The sequence below is a fragment of the Vanacampus margaritifer genome, chromosome 10 (genome assembly GCF_051991255.1).
Source record: "Vanacampus margaritifer isolate UIUO_Vmar chromosome 10, RoL_Vmar_1.0, whole genome shotgun sequence".
NCBI lineage: Eukaryota > Metazoa > Chordata > Actinopteri > Syngnathiformes > Syngnathidae > Vanacampus > Vanacampus margaritifer.
In genome coordinates, this window is record NC_135441.1 from 24,878,526 (window position 1) to 24,899,808 (window position 21,283).

The 21,283-nt window shown below is 40.2% G+C and overlaps 1 protein-coding gene and 1 long non-coding RNA gene across 6 annotated transcripts in view; one reads left to right on the forward strand and one right to left on the reverse strand.

Moving 5' to 3' along the window:
- LOC144059441 (uncharacterized) overlaps positions 1 to 21,283 on the forward strand; it is a 101,329-nt gene that overhangs the window by 41,717 nt on the left and 38,329 nt on the right. For all 3 annotated transcript variants that reach the window (XR_013295665.1, XR_013295666.1, XR_013295667.1), the window contains exon 7: positions 932 to 997. This is a non-coding gene — a long non-coding RNA (uncharacterized LOC144059441). The remainder of the gene's footprint in view (positions 1 to 931; positions 998 to 21,283) is intronic.
- npm1b (nucleophosmin 1b) overlaps positions 15,571 to 21,283 on the reverse strand; it is a 21,800-nt gene continuing 16,087 nt past the window's right edge. For all 3 annotated transcript variants that reach the window (XM_077578534.1, XM_077578533.1, XM_077578532.1), the window contains one exon: positions 15,571 to 19,266. In XM_077578534.1, the coding sequence (XP_077434660.1) occupies positions 19,213 to 19,266 (54 nt within the window). In that variant the 3' untranslated portion in view covers positions 15,571 to 19,212. The remainder of the gene's footprint in view (positions 19,267 to 21,283) is intronic.

Sequence of the window (21,283 nt, forward strand, 5' to 3'; positions counted from 1 at the left end):
CTTCAGAGCTGGCAGCGCCAAAAGTGAGCCCGCAGCACATCCCCATGCTGCCATTAAAAGAAGAAGGAAAAAAAAGAAGCTTTGTGGTGCTCTGCCTTTATTGTGGCCATTAAAAGTGGATCCTCGGCATTCCTGCCCCATTCATATTCAAAATCATCCCAAATGATGACATACATCACTTCCCAATGTGGCCATTTTAAAGCAGCGTTCCAAGAAAGACACAACCAGCGAGGCAGCTATGCATAAGATCAACACGTCATAAATGACGTTTTTGTGTGTGATTTTTTTTTTTTTTTTCAAAACAATTAGTGCAATTTGATAGTGCCTGCAAGGCAAATGTAGACTTGCATGTGGTTAAGGCTACAAACATGCCAACAGCCATTCATTTGTTGTATGCAAAGTTGATTGATGAGACAAATTTGAAACATTTTGTGACAGTTAAGGGACCCTAAATCAAGGTAAGGTCTATTAAAAATAATAATAAAGGGGGAAGGAATCACATTTTGGTTTCTTTACAACTAAGGCAAGCTAGAAGACAGACAATTTGATGCTCATGGCTTTAAATGTGATTGTTTAGTTCTGAACAGCCGAATCCCCAGTTATAAGAGGGTGTGCACACTTTTGAAAACACAGTTTCATTTTTTTCATCTTCCCTCTCCAAAAGATGGATAAAATATTAAATGTGTTGTACAAGTAAATCACATTAATTGTTAAAAAAAATGTCCTGTTTTTTTTTGTAATATTAACACCTTGCATTTAAACAGTGGTGTATAGACTTTATGTCAAGTATATGCATGACTAATGCACTGTACACGAGTCTGTTCTATTGGCAAATAATGTTAAAATTTTGTGTCATTTAATTTAATAATTAAAGTTTTTGCAGTGTCACCTCTTATTTTCCTTCTCTCTATTTTCTTTTCTTCCATGCCAGTTTGACTGCAGAAGGAAACCAGCATAAAAGCTACTCTACATGCTCCCTGAGAAATAATCAACTAAGGTAAGCTACTAAACAATTGCCCTTGGAAATGACAATCAGTTTTTTTTTTTCCAATGGGGAAAATGGCTGCTAAATACGAACAAATTGGAGGTCAATCAGCATCCCAAATAGATTGTGTTTGACCTGAATATAAATTTGTGATACTTCCATGCCAGACAGTCACTCATTGGTGTGTGCTATTATTGGCAAACTAGGATCCAAAATTGTATGATATAACATTCTCCAGTCCAGGAAGTTGAAGCTGGAGCGGATGTAGGACACTTAAGAAAGGGGAGAAATGATGTCTGTAAACTGGGGGGGGGGGGGGGGGGGGATTCAAGAGTTTGGATAAGGTTACCTCGCTCAGATTAGCCCACAAGAGTGGAGAAAAACAATTAAGAAAGCTAAAGGTTTTGGTTTACCTGGGATGCTATTGAACAGTGCTAAGTCGATTTTCAAGCTACCTGTAGTTGAGTCATTATTTGTACTTTGAAAACTGACATCTTGTAATTCTACGCCCCAAATAGGCTGGTAGGATTTTTTTTTCAGTCTCTGCAGATGTCGACCCGACGTATAGAGGACGTAAATAGAGAGGTTAAGTCATCCGCAGTTGAGATGATTGATTGATTGATTGATTGATTGTTGCGGAAGGCCACAAACGAAGGCCAGATTTGGAGGCTGGGTTCGAAGGCCGTGTGAATTTAGTCAGAAGTTAGGTCATGTGTTTTTTAGCAGCTATTTTGGAGTTGCTTCATGCATTCTCTTCAGTTCAGAGGCTGCATCAAAGCCTTCTGTATGCTCTAGCATTTAAAAAAAACGTATAAATATGTCTTTGGGAGCATGGTAATATTTAAAATAGAATGTATTTATACGTTTTTGGGAGCAAATGAGTTCATATGAGTGTTCAGTCATTTATTAAAAATCAAGAGCTTTATTATACGAGCTGAATTAGTACTTTTTTTCTTACGCAAATACAGTTTCTGTACTACAGATGACGAGTACTTTTGAAACCTTTGTCAACGAAGGTGCTTTCACACACCAGACTTTGTGTGGCATCCACACTTGTAGTTTTGGGTGGAAACAAAACGGGCCTGGGTTAGGGGACGCCGGGTCTGGTATTTTATTGCCTTTCAAGCATTTGAATTTGAACCTCGCTCGTGCAGCAGTGCGTGTCTGTCCACGGCGACGGAGACTGTGGGAATGGCGGCTGGGACGTCTCATGGAAGCTCGGGGAGGAGGCGTCCGAGGGCTGGCGGGTTTTGCGGGCGGCTTGGAGCGCTCGGTGGGTTCAAAGGGCCCCGAGAAGGCATTTAAGGCCTGACAAAAGAACTTGGCAGATCAGTAAGTGAAGCCCAATGTAGTACATTAGTGTCAGGACCCCCTCCGCGTCCCTCCCACTTTGCACTTTCATCTCTGACATGGACATATTGACTGAAAGGAAGGGAGGGGCGGCGAGGGAAGAGGGAAGGGAGTGGGGTGGGGGGGGTGCAGTCCCATTCAAGTCCCAAGGTGAGGCGACTCGGACGAGCCACCCAGAAACCTTTAAGGAAAAGCCACCGACGTGTGAAGCCCCACACGGGACGGCCTTCTTCCTCTGATCTCGCCGGAATCAGCCTCACCCCATTAGTACAGCACCCCCCCCCCCCCCCCAACCACAATCTCAACTCCAGCTCCCGCCCTGACTTCCCTTTTCACACCATCGGCCATGCGCTCCTGTGGGCTACTGAGCAACAGCGGCGAGGTCGCGACACCTCAAGGGTGCCAGAGAGAGGAGCCAGAGGGGGGGGGACGAGGGCACCGCTCGCCAGCTACCTCGGCGACCTTTCAAGTATTACCTGAAAGAGAAGGGTTTGGGGGGGGGGGGGACTGTGTTTCAGTAATTTGTCCTCCGTCACACGTTGTTTGCATGGAGTCATTAAGGCCCATTTAGGTTTCGCCCTTGAAGGGTGTGGGGGTCTTGCTGAGGGGGGGAGTGAAAGGTGAAAATTAAAAGCTTCGCTCTTGTACAAATCATCATAAGCACTGCCGCACATGCACAACAGGTTTACATTGACTTCAGCCGCTGGTTGATGTAAAAATCGGCACTGATCCAACATGGCCAAGAGCTGTTTTTGCACATAGTTTACTTTATTATTGTTGTTTAACGAACCTGAGTCGGTGCTATACGAAGCATACACTGAATCGAGTTTTGTTGATACTGACTTCCAATGCAACACTCCGGTATAATTTCCTTGTCTTTGTGCAAACGCCTGCTGTAGGAGTTCAGTGTTTTTACCAGTTCTGGTCGTAGCACAGGTCCTGTTTGGAGAAATGTACCATGGTTAGCATTAACTGTGAAACCTGGGCCTGTTGAGTTATTTCATTTTATTTTGCGTCTCAGGTTTCTTATTTGTGACGGGAGAGAACTGATATATTCGTCTCTTCAACATTTTTCAAATACCAGAAACAAAAATGATCGCCACACATCGCTATTCAGAAATGCAATTATGAGCTTTCGAATGTGCTTAAGTAGAGGTGCAACGGTTTCAGAGTTTGGTGTACGATTATAGTCTGAGAAAAAAAACGCGATTTTACTGTTTTATTGTTATTCTTATGGACATAAAAAATAAATTACATAAGCATTCTTTGAGAAATGTTATTTTTAAACAATAAATAACTGAAAATAAATAAGTTGCTGCCTTTTAACATAAATACAGCACACAAATATGTAAAAAAAAGAAACAAAAAAAAGAAACATTATAGTTTCAGAACTTGAAAAGCTCAAATTAGCTTTAAGAGGTTTGTTTTAACAAAGTGAAAATAAATAACTGAATAATAAAATATAAAGTAGCTGCCATTTGAAACAGCCATAAATAATACATTTAACAGTGAAACAACATATTAGGTATGTATCAATTTCTTTCCATTTCAATCACACTTACAGGTGAAATATTCGTCCACAGCCTTTAAACGGACTATTTGTGCAGTTTACCGCTACACACGTAGACATTTTGCGGCCAAATGTCCCAAGATGGCGTCCCCGCAGCTTCAAAAGTCTCGGCCTATGGATGAGCCCTGCGTTGTTGTGCGCCCGCTAAATGGGCTATGTGGAAAAGTTTAAACTGACGGACTGTTGTGAGCGTAAATAACCGGTGTTGTTGAACGGCTGCGGTTATATAATCCTAATGTTTAAAAACCACGATTAATCGTAAAAAAAACGGTTAATAGCTGCACCCCGAGTCCTAAGGGCTGACTTGGAACCAGTTACAAGAAAGATTCACCTATGACATAACTCAACTTTTGCATTTCTTGCCTCTGAGCCGTTTCATTACATTGTGAAAATTTTGTGCTAACTTCAGTCGCCTGTTCAAAAGTAACAATCATCCCTGCTACGTTGCGTTCAAGTGGAATTGAGTGTTGTCCAAAACCGTAAAGTTTCACTTCAAACATCCACGCTAAACTCTTCTCACTCGCTGGGATTGTTTAGCCATTGCCTAATTCAAAGACACGGCCAAAATGTGTCACGGCGCAACAATTGTCCCTCAGAGCATTTTTGGCGCCTAGTTGACAAGATACTGTAAATGTCACCACCCTTGGACGAGCAAACATCTCGTGTCTTGTTCTCAGACGATCGTGAAACAATATTACGATGACATAACAGGTCCGGGTAGATGGTTGGCGAAAGTAAAAAAAAAAAATGCACTCTGTACTAAAATAGAAGTACATGTTTGAAAACAGATGATAAAAAAAGCCTAACTAAAAAAGGACTGACTAGTCTAAAATGTATTTCAGTACAAAAGTGACAATGTATTGTACTTTGTATTTACCACCACTGTTTTTGGAGAAGTAAAAGTGTCTGAATTGAGAAAGCCGCGTAATTGTTTTCTGCGTGGTATTGGCAAATGACGGGTTGGCGCTTTGTTTGCGACACGGCATAAAATTGTTGTGAGACCAAACAAAGCTGGCAAAGCAACATTGGCCCCGGCTTTGACAAAACGTGCGATTATTTGACAAACACTAAAGACAACACCTCGGTGCCCCGCTGTATTCCTTCTCAATGGCTTGATGGATGGCAATTTACAAGCCTCATTAACGGCACAAAGGCCCAGAGTCAATTAAAAACGGGCTGGAAAACAGCTTTGAAAAGGTGATGCTTCGCAATCAAAAGGATGTGGAAGCCCACCGAGCGCGTGACCCCTAACACACCCTCGTAATTTGATGAGGACTTTGATTGTGAGTCGCCACCTTCATGTTGGGGGTGAGAAGTACTAAGTGAGTGTTCAAAGACCAAGCCTGTCACGCTAATGTTTATCTGCTTATTGTGAGTCTGAGTGGCGTGTCATCAGGTGCATCTGGGCCTGTTGTCGTTGCCTTGTGGAGGTAAAGGATGGGCATTGGGTTCAACCTGTGATGCTATCACGTGTAGCATGGCTTTGATTAGCGCAGCTTCTTTGGAGAAAAGTTCCCGTTATTTATTATTATTATTTTTTTAAATATATTTTTAGTTTTTTCAAGCTAATTTGGGAACCTCTGTATTATTGTATACAATCAAGACCAAGACTTGCAGGAATACGGACAACACCAACACTGAGGGTTAAGTGAAGACCAAGATTACCAGATTTTGGGGAGTTGAAACCAAGTCAAGACTAATACTTTGAGGCTTTAAGACCAAGTTAAAATTGAGACTTGACCTAAGAACAAGTCAAGACTGAAACTTTGAGGAGCTAAGAAGCAGAGATAGCAAATCCAGGTCCAGAAAGTAAAACCCCTGTCACAGTTTGGCTTTGCTTGCTATCTATCTATCGATCTCTCTCTCTCTCTCTATCTATCTCCCTAGCAGGTAAACGAGCACCATGGGAGCTAGCTAAGGAGCTATCTAGCATCATGGGCTAAAGCCAAACAAACTGTGGCAGGGTTTTTACTTTCAGGTGCTCGCTAGCTAGTTCCCTAACTAGCTACCATGGTGCTCGTTTACCTCCTAGGAAGCTAGCTAGATAGCTAGCTAGCTAGCATCAAAAGCTAAAGCCAAACTGTGGCAAATCCAGTAAAAACCCTGCCACAGTTTGGCTTTAGCCCCAGGTTGAGACAAAGTCAAGACCATGAAACAGATCGTCTTTTATTTAAGTATTCAGCACACGTTTAAGATTTGTGTGTTGCTTAGTAGTTGGCATTATTTTAACCTTAGCATTCTAAGTCCACAGAGAGTGGAAATGTGTCCTCCCTGATCTGTTATGACGGTCAAAATTAGGTAAGAGTCGTTTTTGGGGACACTCTGTATATGTTCTTCCTAAGATGAACGGGGTGATCCTTGCAGTTTTTGGTCTTGAGAATAAATCCTGAGACTTTCATGTCTCAAAATACAATTGATTCCAAGATCGGACCCCCCAAAAGTAGCTAGTTTAGAAAAAAATTTTTTACAGGGTGATTAGGATTTAATATAGGAAATTATGGTGGACCCGAGGAATGATGAGATCTGAATCTTGCCGCTCCACCAGGGCTTTGTAGCTTGAGAATGAGAAAGGAATGGCCAAAGTGCAGAATAACGTTAATGGTCAGGAGAAGCACTTGATGCGCCACGTTGCCATTGGACCTTTTGGGTCAAGAAAATATTCCAGAGTGGTTGGAGTGGAGTCCCCTCCTTGAGCCGCCTCTTTTGGCGTAAGCTAGCCCGAACCTGCACTTCCACTCATCCTAATCGCCGAGCCCAATCCATTCCCCTGTCTAGCACCTCTTCAGAGGCCGCTCGCCCCCTTTGTTCTGACAATACACAAACGACCATTCAAATGGAGGGACTCTGTAATCAGTGAAATACTAGCCCCGGGGCTTTTTAGAATGGGGGGGGGGGGGTGTAGGGGGGGTAAGAGCGCAAGAGAGAAAAAGAGAAGAGAAAATCCATCCATGACCAATAGACTCTAACTACCTGTCTGGCTTTTTAGCAGCAGATGTTATTTGGGAAAAGCAGGGGAAAAATGTGCCACTCCAGATGTACAAAGTGAAGGTTGGCTGGTATCTCCACCCACAAAGGGGGGAAAAAAGGGCAGTTGCTTTGATAAAGCTCGTTTTTGCCTACATCTTGGGTTCAGGGAAATATTTCCAGGGAGCCACTCATAATCCTAACACAATGACCAGTCTGTGCACAGGAATTAAAAAGTTGCCTATTTTTGAGAAGTCTTATCGTTACAATAACAAATTGATATTTTTCCAAAGAAAACCCTGTAATGTTATGAGAATAAATATTTAATATTTCCAAGAAAAAATATTTACAAAAAAGATAAAAGGTCAGACTTCGCCAAGATAATGTTGCAATATATTATAGTCAAAATTTTTACAAGGGAAGAAAGTCATATTTTAATAAGCAAATTTTAGAAATACAGCTTTACTTTCACACAAAAAAGTTATCAACAGTTTTTAATGAATTTCGGTGTGTTGCTTTTGTACATCACAACATATATTTTTTTCTATGTAACATCTTTGCACAAAGAAATTATAAAAAAATGGTTTCTAAAGTAGGGCCTGACCGATATGCATTTTTTTCATGCTGATGCCGATACCGATTTTTGGCAGAAAAATACAGATTACCAATTAATCTGCTGGTCGTTTAAATAAAATAAAAAATATTTTTAATGCAGGAAATTACGACAAATGTGTCCATTTTTGATCTTCATTTTTGTTAAACAGAAAACTCAAAAAGTCATCGTTTTTTTTTAGTTTTTTTTAAAAAATCAAATTTGTTGAGTAGCAATAAGTGGGCTTTGGCTGAGGTCTGTTCTCCACCCTGAATTCTTGTTTGTAGTTTTATTTGGATGAGATTTGGTGTGTCGCTTGGGTATGACACAAGGACAAATACAGTATTTTAAAAAAATATATATATTTTTTTTTTGTAAAAACTGCATGCAAGTTATGGAGTTTGGAAGATGAGGACATTGTCTTCAATGTAACAAGCTTGGTGATGCTGTAGACGGTCAAGAAATACAGAGGACTTGTTTTGCATGTCTATTTGTACGACATCCCTCCTCCATGCGCTCCTCCTCTCTGGTAAACATTTTTCCGATTAATATCATGGTGACAGAGAGCCAATTAGCGAGTAAGCACAGTCAGGTATTTAAGTTCATAGAAGCACTTCAAACTTAATCCTTCAAAAAGTATACGACAAAGGCATTTTCTATGCCTATGCTTGATATTTTCCATTTAATAATATCTGTCTCCTTTTAACAAATTGACTAAATAGCAATTTCGTGTGCGTAAAAGCAAGCATGAACCTTCATCTAATCAACTTAAGCGCAGGTCTCCAATCAAGGGCGACCACATGCAACGAGCGCAAGAGCTCCACAGAGCTCCACAGAGCTCGGGGGCTTCAAGTCATTACAGATTTCAGCTTTTTGAAGTTCAGCCACTGACAAATTACCTTGTTGCGCCGGACTGCTTGGAGTGAGCTATGTCTTTCAAATGTCGGGTAAGAGGAGCGCCCGGGGCGACTTTGGAAACTGAGATGAAACAAATATGCTTTCGGTTTAGGTGAAGCTGTGTTTTGGTAGGTTAAGTCGAATGGAAATTAAATGCGAGCGCCCTCCAGGCATAATCGACTAATCATCTTGTCTTGACAAACCCAGCGAATCTAGCGTTTTGTTGCCTCATGAAAACAATGAGGGATTTGTCCTGAATAAATAATATGGAACAATGTACAGTACATAACTCAGAAAAAGTTGGTTTTGCATGAAATTAAAACAAAACAAAACAAGATTTGTTCTTTAACAAGGAGCTGAGAAGGCAAAATTCACAACTGGTTATTTATCCATAAAACGTCTCAGTAGTTTCAGTTGCCAGATAGCCAGTCCAGGCCTGTCTCAGTCTCAGGTGTTACACTCAGTTTGGTCAAAAGTAACCCAATTATGGATAAAAAAAATAAATAAATGAATGGGACCATCCACTTTATGGGTCAATTTGACCCAACTTTGAGTCAAGAAATTGATCTTTTAGTGTAAAAGATCTCATATATATTGGTCAGATCCTTTACTTGGGTCAAAAAGTTGGGCCATTTTGTATAAAACAACCGAGAAAGTTGGGTCATAATGACCCAAGTAGAGGATCGGTCCATTTTTGACTCATAATTGGGTTATTTTTGACCCAACTGTTTTTAGAGTGCAGGTCCATGAATGGACTAATGCAATTTTCCTGGTTCACTTAAAATTGGTATTTGAAGAGTTCTTTAAAGCCCCCCCCATACTTTCCAATTCATCCATTTTCCACACCGCCAATTGTCATTCGAGTCTCGGGTGAGCTGTAGCCTATGCCATCTTACTTTAAATGTAACCCTCACATGTACACTCTTAAAAAAAAGTTGGGTAAAAAATAACCCAACTATGGGTCAAAAATGGACCGATCCTCTACTTGGGTCAATTTGACCCAACTTTCTGGGTTGTTTTATACAAAACGACCCGATTTTTTGACCCAAGTAAAGGATCTGACCAATATTTATGAGTTGATTTTTTGACTCAAAGTTGGGTCAACTTGACCCATAAAGTGGATCGGTCCATTTTTGATCCATAATTGGGTTACTTTCGACCCAACTGTTTTTAGAGTGTATGTTTTGGGAACATGGGAGTAAGCCGGAGTATTCTGCAAAAACGACACGGGAAGGATTCAAACTCTGTACCTTAGCACTGTGAGGCAGATGCATTAGTCACTGTGCTACTGCAAATGTTGAAGGCCCCCAACCACATTGACACCTTTTCGGCTAGAAATCGAGACTTTTGGAAATAAAGGTAGCAGTTGTCATTCCATCTCTGCATTAGCGCATGTCCATAGGACCGCCATGCGCGTGCATTCCTGCGCTGACGACATATAGCTGTGTTTTAATTCTCACCATTACGGTGCAAAACTGTCGCCAAACATCTTGTTAATCACAACATTTTCATTTCTGAAAAATGAACAAGACATGCTGGCGGTTGTAACCTCCTTTTGTAGACTCGCACCGTCACCCCCCCCCCCCCCCCCCCCCTTTGCCCAAACTTGAGTCACCCTCAAAAAGTTCTGGAGAGGGGGAAAAAAGCTGCGAGTTTGTGCTGCAAGGAATTCGCTCACATCTTTGCCATAGCAGCCGGCGAGGTAATGCGCTCACATGTTGGCGCTTGTCGAGGTGAGCGCGGCCTCCCTCTTCTGTATTAATAAGCAAGCGTGTGTCCTATTGCTCTTGTACACACTGGGCCAGGATTTTTTTTATTTTTTTTTTTAGCTTACGGGAAGACGTGATGATGAAGTCCCCCTACAACTATTCCTCCCACATGCTTGTTCCATTGAAGTGTTCCCAAACTTGCACCCCTACCCCCCATACACCCTTTTATCCCCAATGCCTACAAGTAAACAACAAATAAACCATTGCCAAAGTGGATACATGTTTATACAAGCGCTTCATCCGTTGTCTTTAGAGCTGGACACAAATTGAATTGAGATGCAAATTGGCCGATTAAAATGAATGCTCAACTCGAATTTTCATAGCATAGTGAGTTAAACTAATGAGTTTTAAAAAAAAAAAAAAAAAGTGAAGCAATCAGTCAATAAAGCCCATCTACGCAGTGAATCAACACCTTTTGTTGTTACTTCGCTGAATCTGTCCAAGCAACTAACGGAAGGAGTTTGCAAACTCGGATCCTGGACCGGAAACACAAACTCACCCAGGTTAGCTTAGCACAAGCTAGCTGGTATGACATAACGCGGATGGATTTTAAAATTTGACCAAATGCAAAAAAAAAATCCTGGGATTTTCCATTGGCCAGGATACAGCGAGGGATACTGGTGTTCAAAGTAAACTATTTGAAACTAAAAAGGAAAATATTTCTGTAGGTTGTTGTAGAGCTGCTCGATTATGAAGAAAATATTCATCATGATTTATTTGGTAATAATTGCAGTCACGATACAAAACAAGAAAATGCTAAACAACACTGTGTAAATCCATTTCCCATTCATCATTTTGATCAAATTAGATTTTTCATTTGTTGGCGTATGGCACGATTTCCGGCATAAGTACATTGACAAACCCATTCGAGTCGATTTAGAACTCGTTCGTTCATGTCGACACGAATAGCAAACGCTGTAGTTGTCTTAAAAAAAAAAAAACATCGTGAGTGCCCTCAAACAGGCCACCAGTGATATTAGGACACTCACTATTTTCGGTACATTTAACACTTGTATTTTTTTCAAATACGTTTTCAAATACGCTCACAATGTGTTTAAAAAAGTGACTTCAATAATACTGTTTAAATATGTTCAGTTGCATGTACATTTTCGGGACATTTCGGGAGGGAATTAGTTGACTACAGTCAGAAACTGAAGAAAATGTCTGGCAATGACAATGTCGGCTTCCCTTCGCGCTAATGTAAACATACCAGCGTGATCACTTTTTCCCCCCTCGGGGCGAAGCCTTTGTTCCATTTTGAAAGCTCCCGTGAGAGCCTGAAATGTTCCCCTCTCTTCCTCGCTGGTTTATTTTTGCTGGTATCCAGGTGATGCGCCTGCCTGTCACATCAAGCGCAGACGGCCTTATTTCCTCTGAGCAAAGGTCAAAACAATCGACACGGGAGGGACGCGGGTGGGCGGGGCGGGAGGGGTGCTAGCAGACCACACTTGTCAGCTCGAAGTGTGACACGACAAGCTGCGCAGTGCCGTAGATGTCTGCCGATTCGGAAGTCGCGATGAGAAAAACCTCAATGCAAATAAATGGAAGGTGGACCGGCAGCGTTTCCACCGTCAAGGCAAATCAAAGTGAGCCGTCAGAGCCACTGGGGGCCGCCAAAGTGTAAACTTGGCAGGCCATTCGAAAAAGATGCTCCGCCGCTCCAACACATCTGCACGTCCCATCTTGAAGGGCAAACGGCGAGTTGCGTTCCAGTCCGCCGCATCATCATAACAACACTTAGCAGGGTTACAGTACTGACCACATGTCAGAGCCACAGAATTATAATAAGCTAGTGTTAACACATGTTGACAACACCTGTTGTTGTGCAGACAGTTTTTTCCCCGAGACTGGATACACAGATGGGCTGGGAAAAAAAGACAGTCAACCTTTACATTAACAAAAAAAAAAAAGAGGACAATTTACATGCATGCAGACTTTACATATCATCACACTCTAAAAATAATAATGTCTTTTTTTTGTTGTTGCAAAAATTATTTGTATTCTTAAATCAGGGGTGTCAAACATACGGCCCCGCGAGCCAGAACTGGCCCGTCAGGGGGTCTAATCTGGCCAATGAGGACAGAATATAACTGCAGTTAAAAAAAAAATATATATATATATATATATATATATATATATATATATATATATATATATATATATATATATTATTTATTTATTTTTTGCCATTTTTTAATTTGCAATTTTTATCCACTGCATGGCACACTCACAATAATTTAAATGACATTCTGAAATTTGGGTGTTACTCAGATTTGAGTCGGGAATTTCATGATAGCCCCCCCCCCCCCCTCCCCTCCAAGGTGACGAATATTTCCCAGCATGTCCCTGATACCACTTATCCTTATTAAGGTGTGTTGCCCGTGTCTCCTTTAAATCATCATCATTATTAAACAAGATTTCACATCTTCTCTCATGTTGTGAAATAACAGCAGCCGGCTGCTTTTCGGTCTCAAAATTGGAATTATAAAAATGCAGGTTGGGCCTTTTGCGAGTAGAGGCATTCTGACGGTGCTGCTCGCATTCCCAAAAGACATTGAGTGGGATGAGGTTGCATAATGCGCACCTTGGATTCATGGAAAAGAATGCCTGCTCTTTTGAGAAGCGTATGCTGACACATCCAGGACGTTTTGAGGAGAAGCATGCGCACTGCGACGTTCTTGGCAGCGGAGCCTTTTTGAGCCTAATTGATACTAGTTGCTACAAGCTGTGCTAACAATGGAGCTTCGATGTTTTCAATCCTCATCCAGTCCTTTGCTTTTGAGTCGCTGCGTTTTGCTCGATTGGAAGGTCATGAGGTTCAGTCAAGTTGGGTCTCCAGTCAAAGTCGTTCGCCCCCGTCGCTTGAATTCTTTGAATGTTTTCAATACTGTAAATAGAGTGGACAAGTACTCGTTCAAGTAGCTATTCAAGTCTCAAACAAGTTCCAAGTGGAGATGCAAGTCATTAGTGACTCAAGACAAGCGAAAGTTTAGTATCAATAATTTGTATCATTTTGCAATATCTGGCATCAAACTCAGATTTATTCGGATTCAGCACAATTTTTTAAGTAATTGATACAAACCGGATTTATTTTATTGTATATATTAGGGATGTCAAGATTAGTGTGTTCATTTAAAGTTCCTTTAACGCCGCAAATTTTTTAACGCACGATTAATGACCACCCCTTACTTGTAAAGTCTGTACTGGGGGAATTCCAGTTGCAATGCAGCAGACACGTCCATGTCAAAATTGAGCAATAATAAATGTCATAATAATGCATATATTTGTAGAGACTGAGGTCAAGTTGCATTTTACAATTTTAAAAATGTGCAGAATTTCACAAGTTACTTCATGTTGAAGGTTAGATAGCTCTTAATATGAAAAAAAAAATGCACTGAGCTGTCCAATGTCCTGCAAATATAATTATGCCATCTAGAAAAATGACCTCAACACAAATCAGTACCACACTCGTTTTTTTTGCAGCACATCTTTTTAATTTCAACTTGATTTTATGTATTAGGAAGTTACTGTCAATGACTAAAAAATGCAGCCATATTTATATTAGTTTAACATTTATTTCCACTTTATGTTAACAAGAATATGAAAACTTAAACATAAATTTAGAACAGATTAATTGTAAGTTAACTATTGAAGTCATGCAATTAATTACGATTAAATATTTCAATCGCCCGACACCTACTATAATTGCCCATTTTAATAGTTTAAACCATAACTATACCAGAAACTATTATCCCCAAAAAGTTTGGATCAACTCATCTTAATACCCTTAAAAATAAATGGCTTACAAATGATTTGATTTAAAAACAACAACAAAAACAGGTTTCAACGCATGCTAAACTCCCAGACATACAAAACGTGTCTCTCAAATGAGATCTATCACCAATTACTACTTTCCTATTTAAGGCCATTTTTAGAGTGTTAGAGTAACAGCACAAATCGCAAGTAGGTGAGTTTTTCAGTTTGTTTTTCCAGGTATCGTACTTCAACTCCTCACAGAGAATTGATCGTAACATTGAAGTGATGTATTCCCGTTATCGTTGCTATTGTTGTAGTTGCACCGCGGCTTAATTGCGGTTCCGCTCTAGAACTGTGCACGCCACACCACAAAGCGTGCGTCAGTACCTCCGGGCTGCTGAATTCCGAGTCGACCACAAGAAGGGAGGCGTGCGCCGGGTGGATTTCCACGTGCCTCTTGCACGATCGAGTCTCCGTTTTGGCGGCCGTGCGTCATCCCGCGGCTGCATCACTTCCTCATGGCTGGGGGGCAAAAGAGGTTCAGCTGGGCCGAAGAGTGAAGTAATGCTTGACTCACACTTGAAGCTAATCAATTTGTTTCATTCAAAAAGTCTGGACTTCAGTGCCATCCAGTGGTGATGAAGCTTGAAGGCCAAATGAGAAAGATGGCTTCCAGTCATGAGGAAGGATCAACAGCGCCGGATTAGCTTTGCGGAAGACAATATTTGAAACGGACCTCTTGATGAAATATGTCCAATCAGCAAATCTGAAGTATAACTTTAAACTCATTCCCTCCCAGCCATTTTCACCGAAGCTGCTCCCGGTTGTTTTACTGGATTTTGACCGATTTTGCAAGGCCCTCAGAATATTGTTCTATTGCTATAAAAACATGGAACCTACCAAAACAAAGATTAGAGTATATGTTTCTATCTGTTTCCGTTCTGCAGCAATTAGCATAAGAATATAGCTAAGTTTCATCATTATTCACAAATCTGTTTAGAACTTTGGGTTAATGAGCTTTTTTTCAACATGGCCCTGGTTGATCTCTTCTACTCTGCTGCCACCTGCTGGCTGTTTTTGTAATAAATACCATTGCTCCAAGCATTATTTTCAGTTCAGAAGCTGCATCAAAGCCTTCTGTATACTCTAGCATAAAAAAAACTTCATATTTAAAATGGAACGTATTTCTACGTTTTTGGTATGAGTTAGTTAGATTCACTGAGGGACAAACAAAAAAAAATAATACATCAGTATTACAGTATTTTATTTCTCTCCCTTTATTTGGGCATGTTACAGGTTAGTTCATGGAAGAAAAAAAAGTTCCATCTTATCCGATAAGCTGACATCCACCACCAGGAGTCATGCATGAAATGATCACCAATATTGAGCCAGAAAAGCTTTGCAGTGGAACCTCCAAAGTTGGTAGATTTCCAAGTTGCACTAATTCTATTTTCCTCCCATAAGAAAGGATGTTAACTCAAGGTGTCATTTTGAGCCTAGTTGAGTTTTTAGTGTTTGTTTTTAACCATAAAAGTCAATTTCATTTGATCGGGTACAGGCTTCAAAATGTACATACAGTAAAAGGAGAAACGTTAAAAATAAATGGCAAGCAACAAGGGCAATGAGATTTTCATGAAAAAACACAAATCAGACACTGCAACACAAGGACTGATTGAGTAGGCTATCATCATCATCAAACACATTTTATTCAGCTGCACATAATCACTACTTTAAGAAAACAGTTCATTAAATTGATAAAAGCAGGAACTACATTATCCATTCCGTTGCATAATGGCCTAAAGTCAGACTTGGCTACTAAATCCATTTAAAATTAGGTAATTAAGAGAGCTGCAATATTTATTTGATCAGATGAAGTATGTGATGATTAAGGGATTGACGTGAATCGTTAGAAGATGGCATCTGAGAGCCAACATTTGCCTCGTAAAAGCGATTATACGGCGCCATAAACACACGAGCGCAGATTGAGAGCACGCTTCAAGCCGTCGAGACGTTCAAGCAATTAAAGCACCTTGTGAGCTGTCTGTCCAGGTGACATCATTTTTGCAACTCTCGTGTCATTCACTGATGAATACCTCATGATGGCGCGGTAGTAAACAGGACCACGTCGCTTAATCATCGGATTCTCCCGTTAGCGGGTACGTTAAAATATACGGCGGACAACTTGTAAATGTGCCGCTGCGACTAATGATGTTTTTTTTTTTTTTAAGTAAAAACATCTGGGTTGGTTTTATAGAGCTCATATTGATATGATTTGATCATTTTGTCTCTCGCGTGATCAATGTAACGAAAGGCCGGATTATTGGACGCTTCTGAAAGATTATCCCGAGCGACTATCACGTGGCGTGCGATTTTCCCTCCCGAATCTGCTCGGAAAACAGTCTATTGTAAATGTTAGACTGGGAAGATAAGACAATTAAGAAGCAACTTTCGCTGTTGCCGAACATATTTTGAGGGGACTGCTTGAGTGTTTATATAACGTGCATTACCACGCAAAGATAATCGGGCTGATTTCGAGCCCGATTCCCCTCTTCTAATCATGGCAAAGGACCGGTTATCATAGCGATATGTCTCTGAAAGATTATCCTGAGCGATTATCTTGCGGTGTGGGGTGTGTTAGGAATTATTTTTCCCTCACCATTCTGCCCAGAAAACGGTCTGGTCCGATAATCGTAGATGTTAAACCTGTTGAATATTCACAATTGCAAAACACAGAACCTCCTATCTGCAGGATTTTCTGATTGGCGGATTTCACCTTAGCAAACAGCATTCTGGAAGGAAATGTTTTTTTTTGTTTTGTTTTTTTCAATATAGTTTTTTTTTCTGCCCCAGATAAGTCATTCACCACAAAAAAAAAAGACAAGAAGATTTTGAAACTACAATGTAGTTCTGAGACAAGCTAACAGTTAGCCTATGTTTAGCCATTCAGGAAGGAAACGTTATATATAGTTTTCTCAATAACGTCAAACACAGATAAGTCATTTACCACAAGAAAAATGACAAGATTTTGCAACGACAATTTAGTTCTACATTGTCAAGCTAACAGTTAGCCTCATCTTAATCTATTCCTTCTTTGTATTTTTCCAGCAATTTGGATGCCCTGTGGCACCATGCTGCCTCTTACAGGTCAGTTTTGGTAGTACATCATCAGCTATGGTTATACAAGCACCGTAAGGACACACATGGCGATTTATTTTCTCGTCACAAATGCGTGTGGGAGTACACTGCAATCAAACAATTGAAACATCAGTGGATTAGGCTTTATGAAACTATATGGGGGGAAAAATGCTAAATATGTTGATAAAAAATATAGAAAAAAAAAAGAATTCTGATCCACTAGCACCAGGTGTGTTCCTGGAAGAACATCAAGCACTCCAAAAAAAAAGTGGGTTCACACACATGAAAAAGATGGAAAACTATGTAAGAGTTGCTGCAGAATGTTTGTTTCGATTTAAAATTCTTTGTGGGAGTTAACAGATTTCATAACGGCATGATCTGAACCGTGACTTTGGTGCAAACCCGAACTAAAAGCACACAAACTGTACAAGCATGTATAAAAATGTAAAGCAACAAAAATATGTCACTCACAGAAAAAAATGGGACGTATATCAGTTTGGAGCAAAGACATTTAAAGGCACATTCTGCGATATTTCCTATTGCATTCTGGTGATTGCGTCTGACACGGACGTGCGGCGTTTTCGGAAATGCGGAGCTTCTGCGGTCGGTCTTCAGCGGAACGCGCCAGCAAAGTGAGATGCCAACCTCAGCATGCACACAATTAAACATCTCGGAGCACCTGAATGCAATAAATGTGACATCTGCAGGTGCTTTGCGTTTTATAGCTACTGTTGTAGGATTTACACCCTTTCGTGTAGACTTCAAACTCTTCAGCTTTTTCTGTCTTAGAAAATGTTTATAAAGAAAAAATACAGTCACATAGGATTGAGCTTGTGGTGAAAAATGAACTAGAAGTCAAATGATATAAAAGGCACATACTGATAATATCACGTTCATTTCAGAGGAGGCGTTACTACCGTATTTCCTCAAATAGTGCCCGTTTCTCTAAAACACAATTCCCATCCACTTAAAATCAGGTACATGTACACATATAATGTACATCATTGGATCAATTCTGAGCTTGAAGGCCAAATGTTTTGAGCGATTATCCGGTGTACTCTAAAAGCGAATTATTGAACCAATTTAAGATTACAGATTGAATTGTTGACCAACTTGAAAAAAAAAAAAAACACTTGAATCGGTAACACACGATTGAATTAAGTTAGTCCAAAGTGAATATATTAAGTTTAATTATGAGTTCATTTAATTTAATATTTAGGATTAGAGTCACTTTGGATTAATTTAATTCAGTGAGAATATATTAAATGTAATGAACTCGTAATTAATATATTCACTTTGAACTAACTTTATTCAATCGCGTGTTACCAATTGAAGCGATTTTTACAAGTTGGTCAACAATTCAATTTGTAATTTTAAGTTGCTTTAACAATTCTCTATTTAGAGTGTATAATTGAAAGTATGGTGTTCCACAGGGCTCAATTATAGGGCCTCTACTGTTTTCTTTGTATCTGCTCACCCCTGGGTTCCATTTGAAGAAAACGGCTGTGGTTGTTTTAAAGAGCTCTATAAGTAGGTTGTATGCAGAGTGATCTTTTCCTCACCGACCTTCACAATCTTAAATCATAAACACGTTTGATAGTTACGATTGCAATTAATTAACTAATACTTTGAGCTATCTTATTTTGCCCCATGAAAAAATTTAATTGTTTCATTAAATAATAAAAAATGAATTTCTTTAGGCACATGTTAAATATCGCAATAATATTGATATCGCTATATTCAACAACTATATTGCATATTTTTCCAATATCGTGCAGCCCTACTTGCGATTTCTGAAAACCAAGCTATTAATAGAGCCGTTCCCTAAATAAAAGAAAGAACCAGCCTTTAACACGTCAAACGTCTTGCTAACGTGCTGAATGTAAAATGTGCAGGTGTCACGCTTGTTACCGTAGCTGTTTATTTAACGCGGGAAGCGGCACGTCTGCAGGTCTGAACTGGCCGCGCTGTCAATTTACTCGGCTGCAGGTGGTGCAGACTGACGAGCTGGGCGGCTTCCGCATGTAGCCGAACCGCTCTTCCGCTAAATGTGGCGCCCGTCCAAGTCACACGCAATCAGCGACGTCAACGCTAACGGAAAAGAAGGCGAAAGTAGGAAATCTCGCCGACTGTGCCTTTAAAAATCGCCCGACGGATGCAAAATGGGAGAAATGCGTTCAAAGCGCGAGCTCGTCTACTTCTTCTCCACCTTCAGCGTCTTCACGAAACCCCACAGGTCCGTGACCACCTGCGGCAGACGGGGAAGAAGGGCAGAAACAGAAAGACAAGCGTGAGAGACATGACTCACTTTTGCGAACATGTTTTTGGGACTTGAGAATCGGGGCTGTCGGGGAGCGACGAGGGCTTGGGTGGGGGCAGTAGTACATACCACAGTACATGAGTAGGTGCTTCAGGTCTGACAAATCTCAGCCCGGGCTGATGAAACCAAAGCATTTGCACAGATGTTTCTCTACGCAGCGGGATCAACAAGCGCTCTCTCTCTCTCTCTCTCTCTCTCTCTTTCTCGCTCTCTCTCTCCCCCCACCCCAACCCACCAGCCCCGGCCGGGACCTTGCTACACTTGAAAGGGTTTTCACCTTTTCTCTACACTGCATGGCCAACCTTTTTCAGCTAAACTCCACTCACACACAAATGGCGAAAGATACATTTAGCGTCAAGAATATATGCTTCAAACTTGGTCGCAATCGGATAAAATCTTCAAGACGTTGTTTTTTGACGGATCCCTCTGGAAGTTGGACAAAATGGCTGTTTCAAAACAAAATGGTTGCTTTCCATTGTTTCTCCGGATTTAATGTTAAGCCATCAAAGCTTACTGCTGTGCTCCGCCCACGCATTATATTTATATTTATTTAGGGTTGCTCAATTATGAAGAAAATATGAATCAAGATTATTTTGGTAATGATTGAAATCACGATTAGTACAATCATGAACATGTTTAAATGTAAAAATAAAAACAAAAAATATTAAGACAAATACAATTCTTTGAAACACTATAATTATACAGTTCCTTTTGGATAAAACAAAATGTATTAAATTAGTTATTTTAAAATTAAAAAAAAAAGGTGCAAATATATAAATTTAGACAACTTAAATTTTTTTTATTAATAATTTATAATAAAATAAAATAACTTTTTTTTACGATTATGCTGATTTTGTAATTGTGAAGTGTAATAATTGAATTTCAATTAACAGCCTTATTTTATTTTTTAGCAATTTAGCAACATCTATTCAGTATACAGTGGTGCAATTAGATATGAGGGCCTTGACGTACGTACGAGTGCACTTCAGACCCCCACCACTAGATAGCGCAAGTAAACTTGATAAACAAGTGTGGTCATGAAACAAATTAAACTCATATCTCAAGGCACCAAGGTATATAGTTCTAATTCTGTTCCAATTGTACAATTCTTCAAACTTTGTTGCAATGCAAAAACAGAAACTAAAATCTTTGGTTTATTAGTGCCGAGTATGGCTCAAATTTGGTAGCAAATATTTAAAAAAAAATTTTTTTTGAATGACCCACAGGAATAAGCAAAATTCTCATAAAATGGCCGCTTGAAGCACACCGGCAGGAAAGTGGCTTACTTTTTTTATGAGTCATCAAACTGTGCTGCCACACTCGGGAAACTAAAATCTCCCTTTTGCGCCAATCATCTGTCGAGTACATGTCATTGAAATTCGGTAGCAATCGAACAAAATCTCTAGCACAAGTTGGACACGGAGTCGTAACTATAAGCGTTGTTTTCCCGTCTTTTTGTGCTAGTCATGACAGACATGCCTCCCAAATTTCCTCTGAAGTGAAACTGGCTTTAGGGGCGGGATTTTTCAAGTTGGGAGTCTTTGAGTATGAGAAAGCCCTCAAAATGGTAATTTATGTTTCTTGGGAATAACAATGATGAAACGAAGCAATTTCAAAACCGTAAATAATAAACGTCCAAACAGTCCTGGATACACTACGAATATCTTGACACTTTGCAGAAGTCTTAGAAGCTTCTTTGAGTGATTCACTAGTAAATAAAAGGCAATGGGCTGTTGTTTTGCCACTGAAATGACAAGGAAGAAGTGGAAAAGATTTAGTTTGTGCATCGAGCTGGTCAAAGGCCTTGAATGCGAATGTGAGACTGGTACCATCCGCATACCGCCAGTCCCTTCATTAAGGCTACAAAAGACACACTCTCCACTAAATCACTGGCAAAGAGTCGGACTTGGCAGGTGTACTCCCGTTCCGCCTCAACACGGGCCGA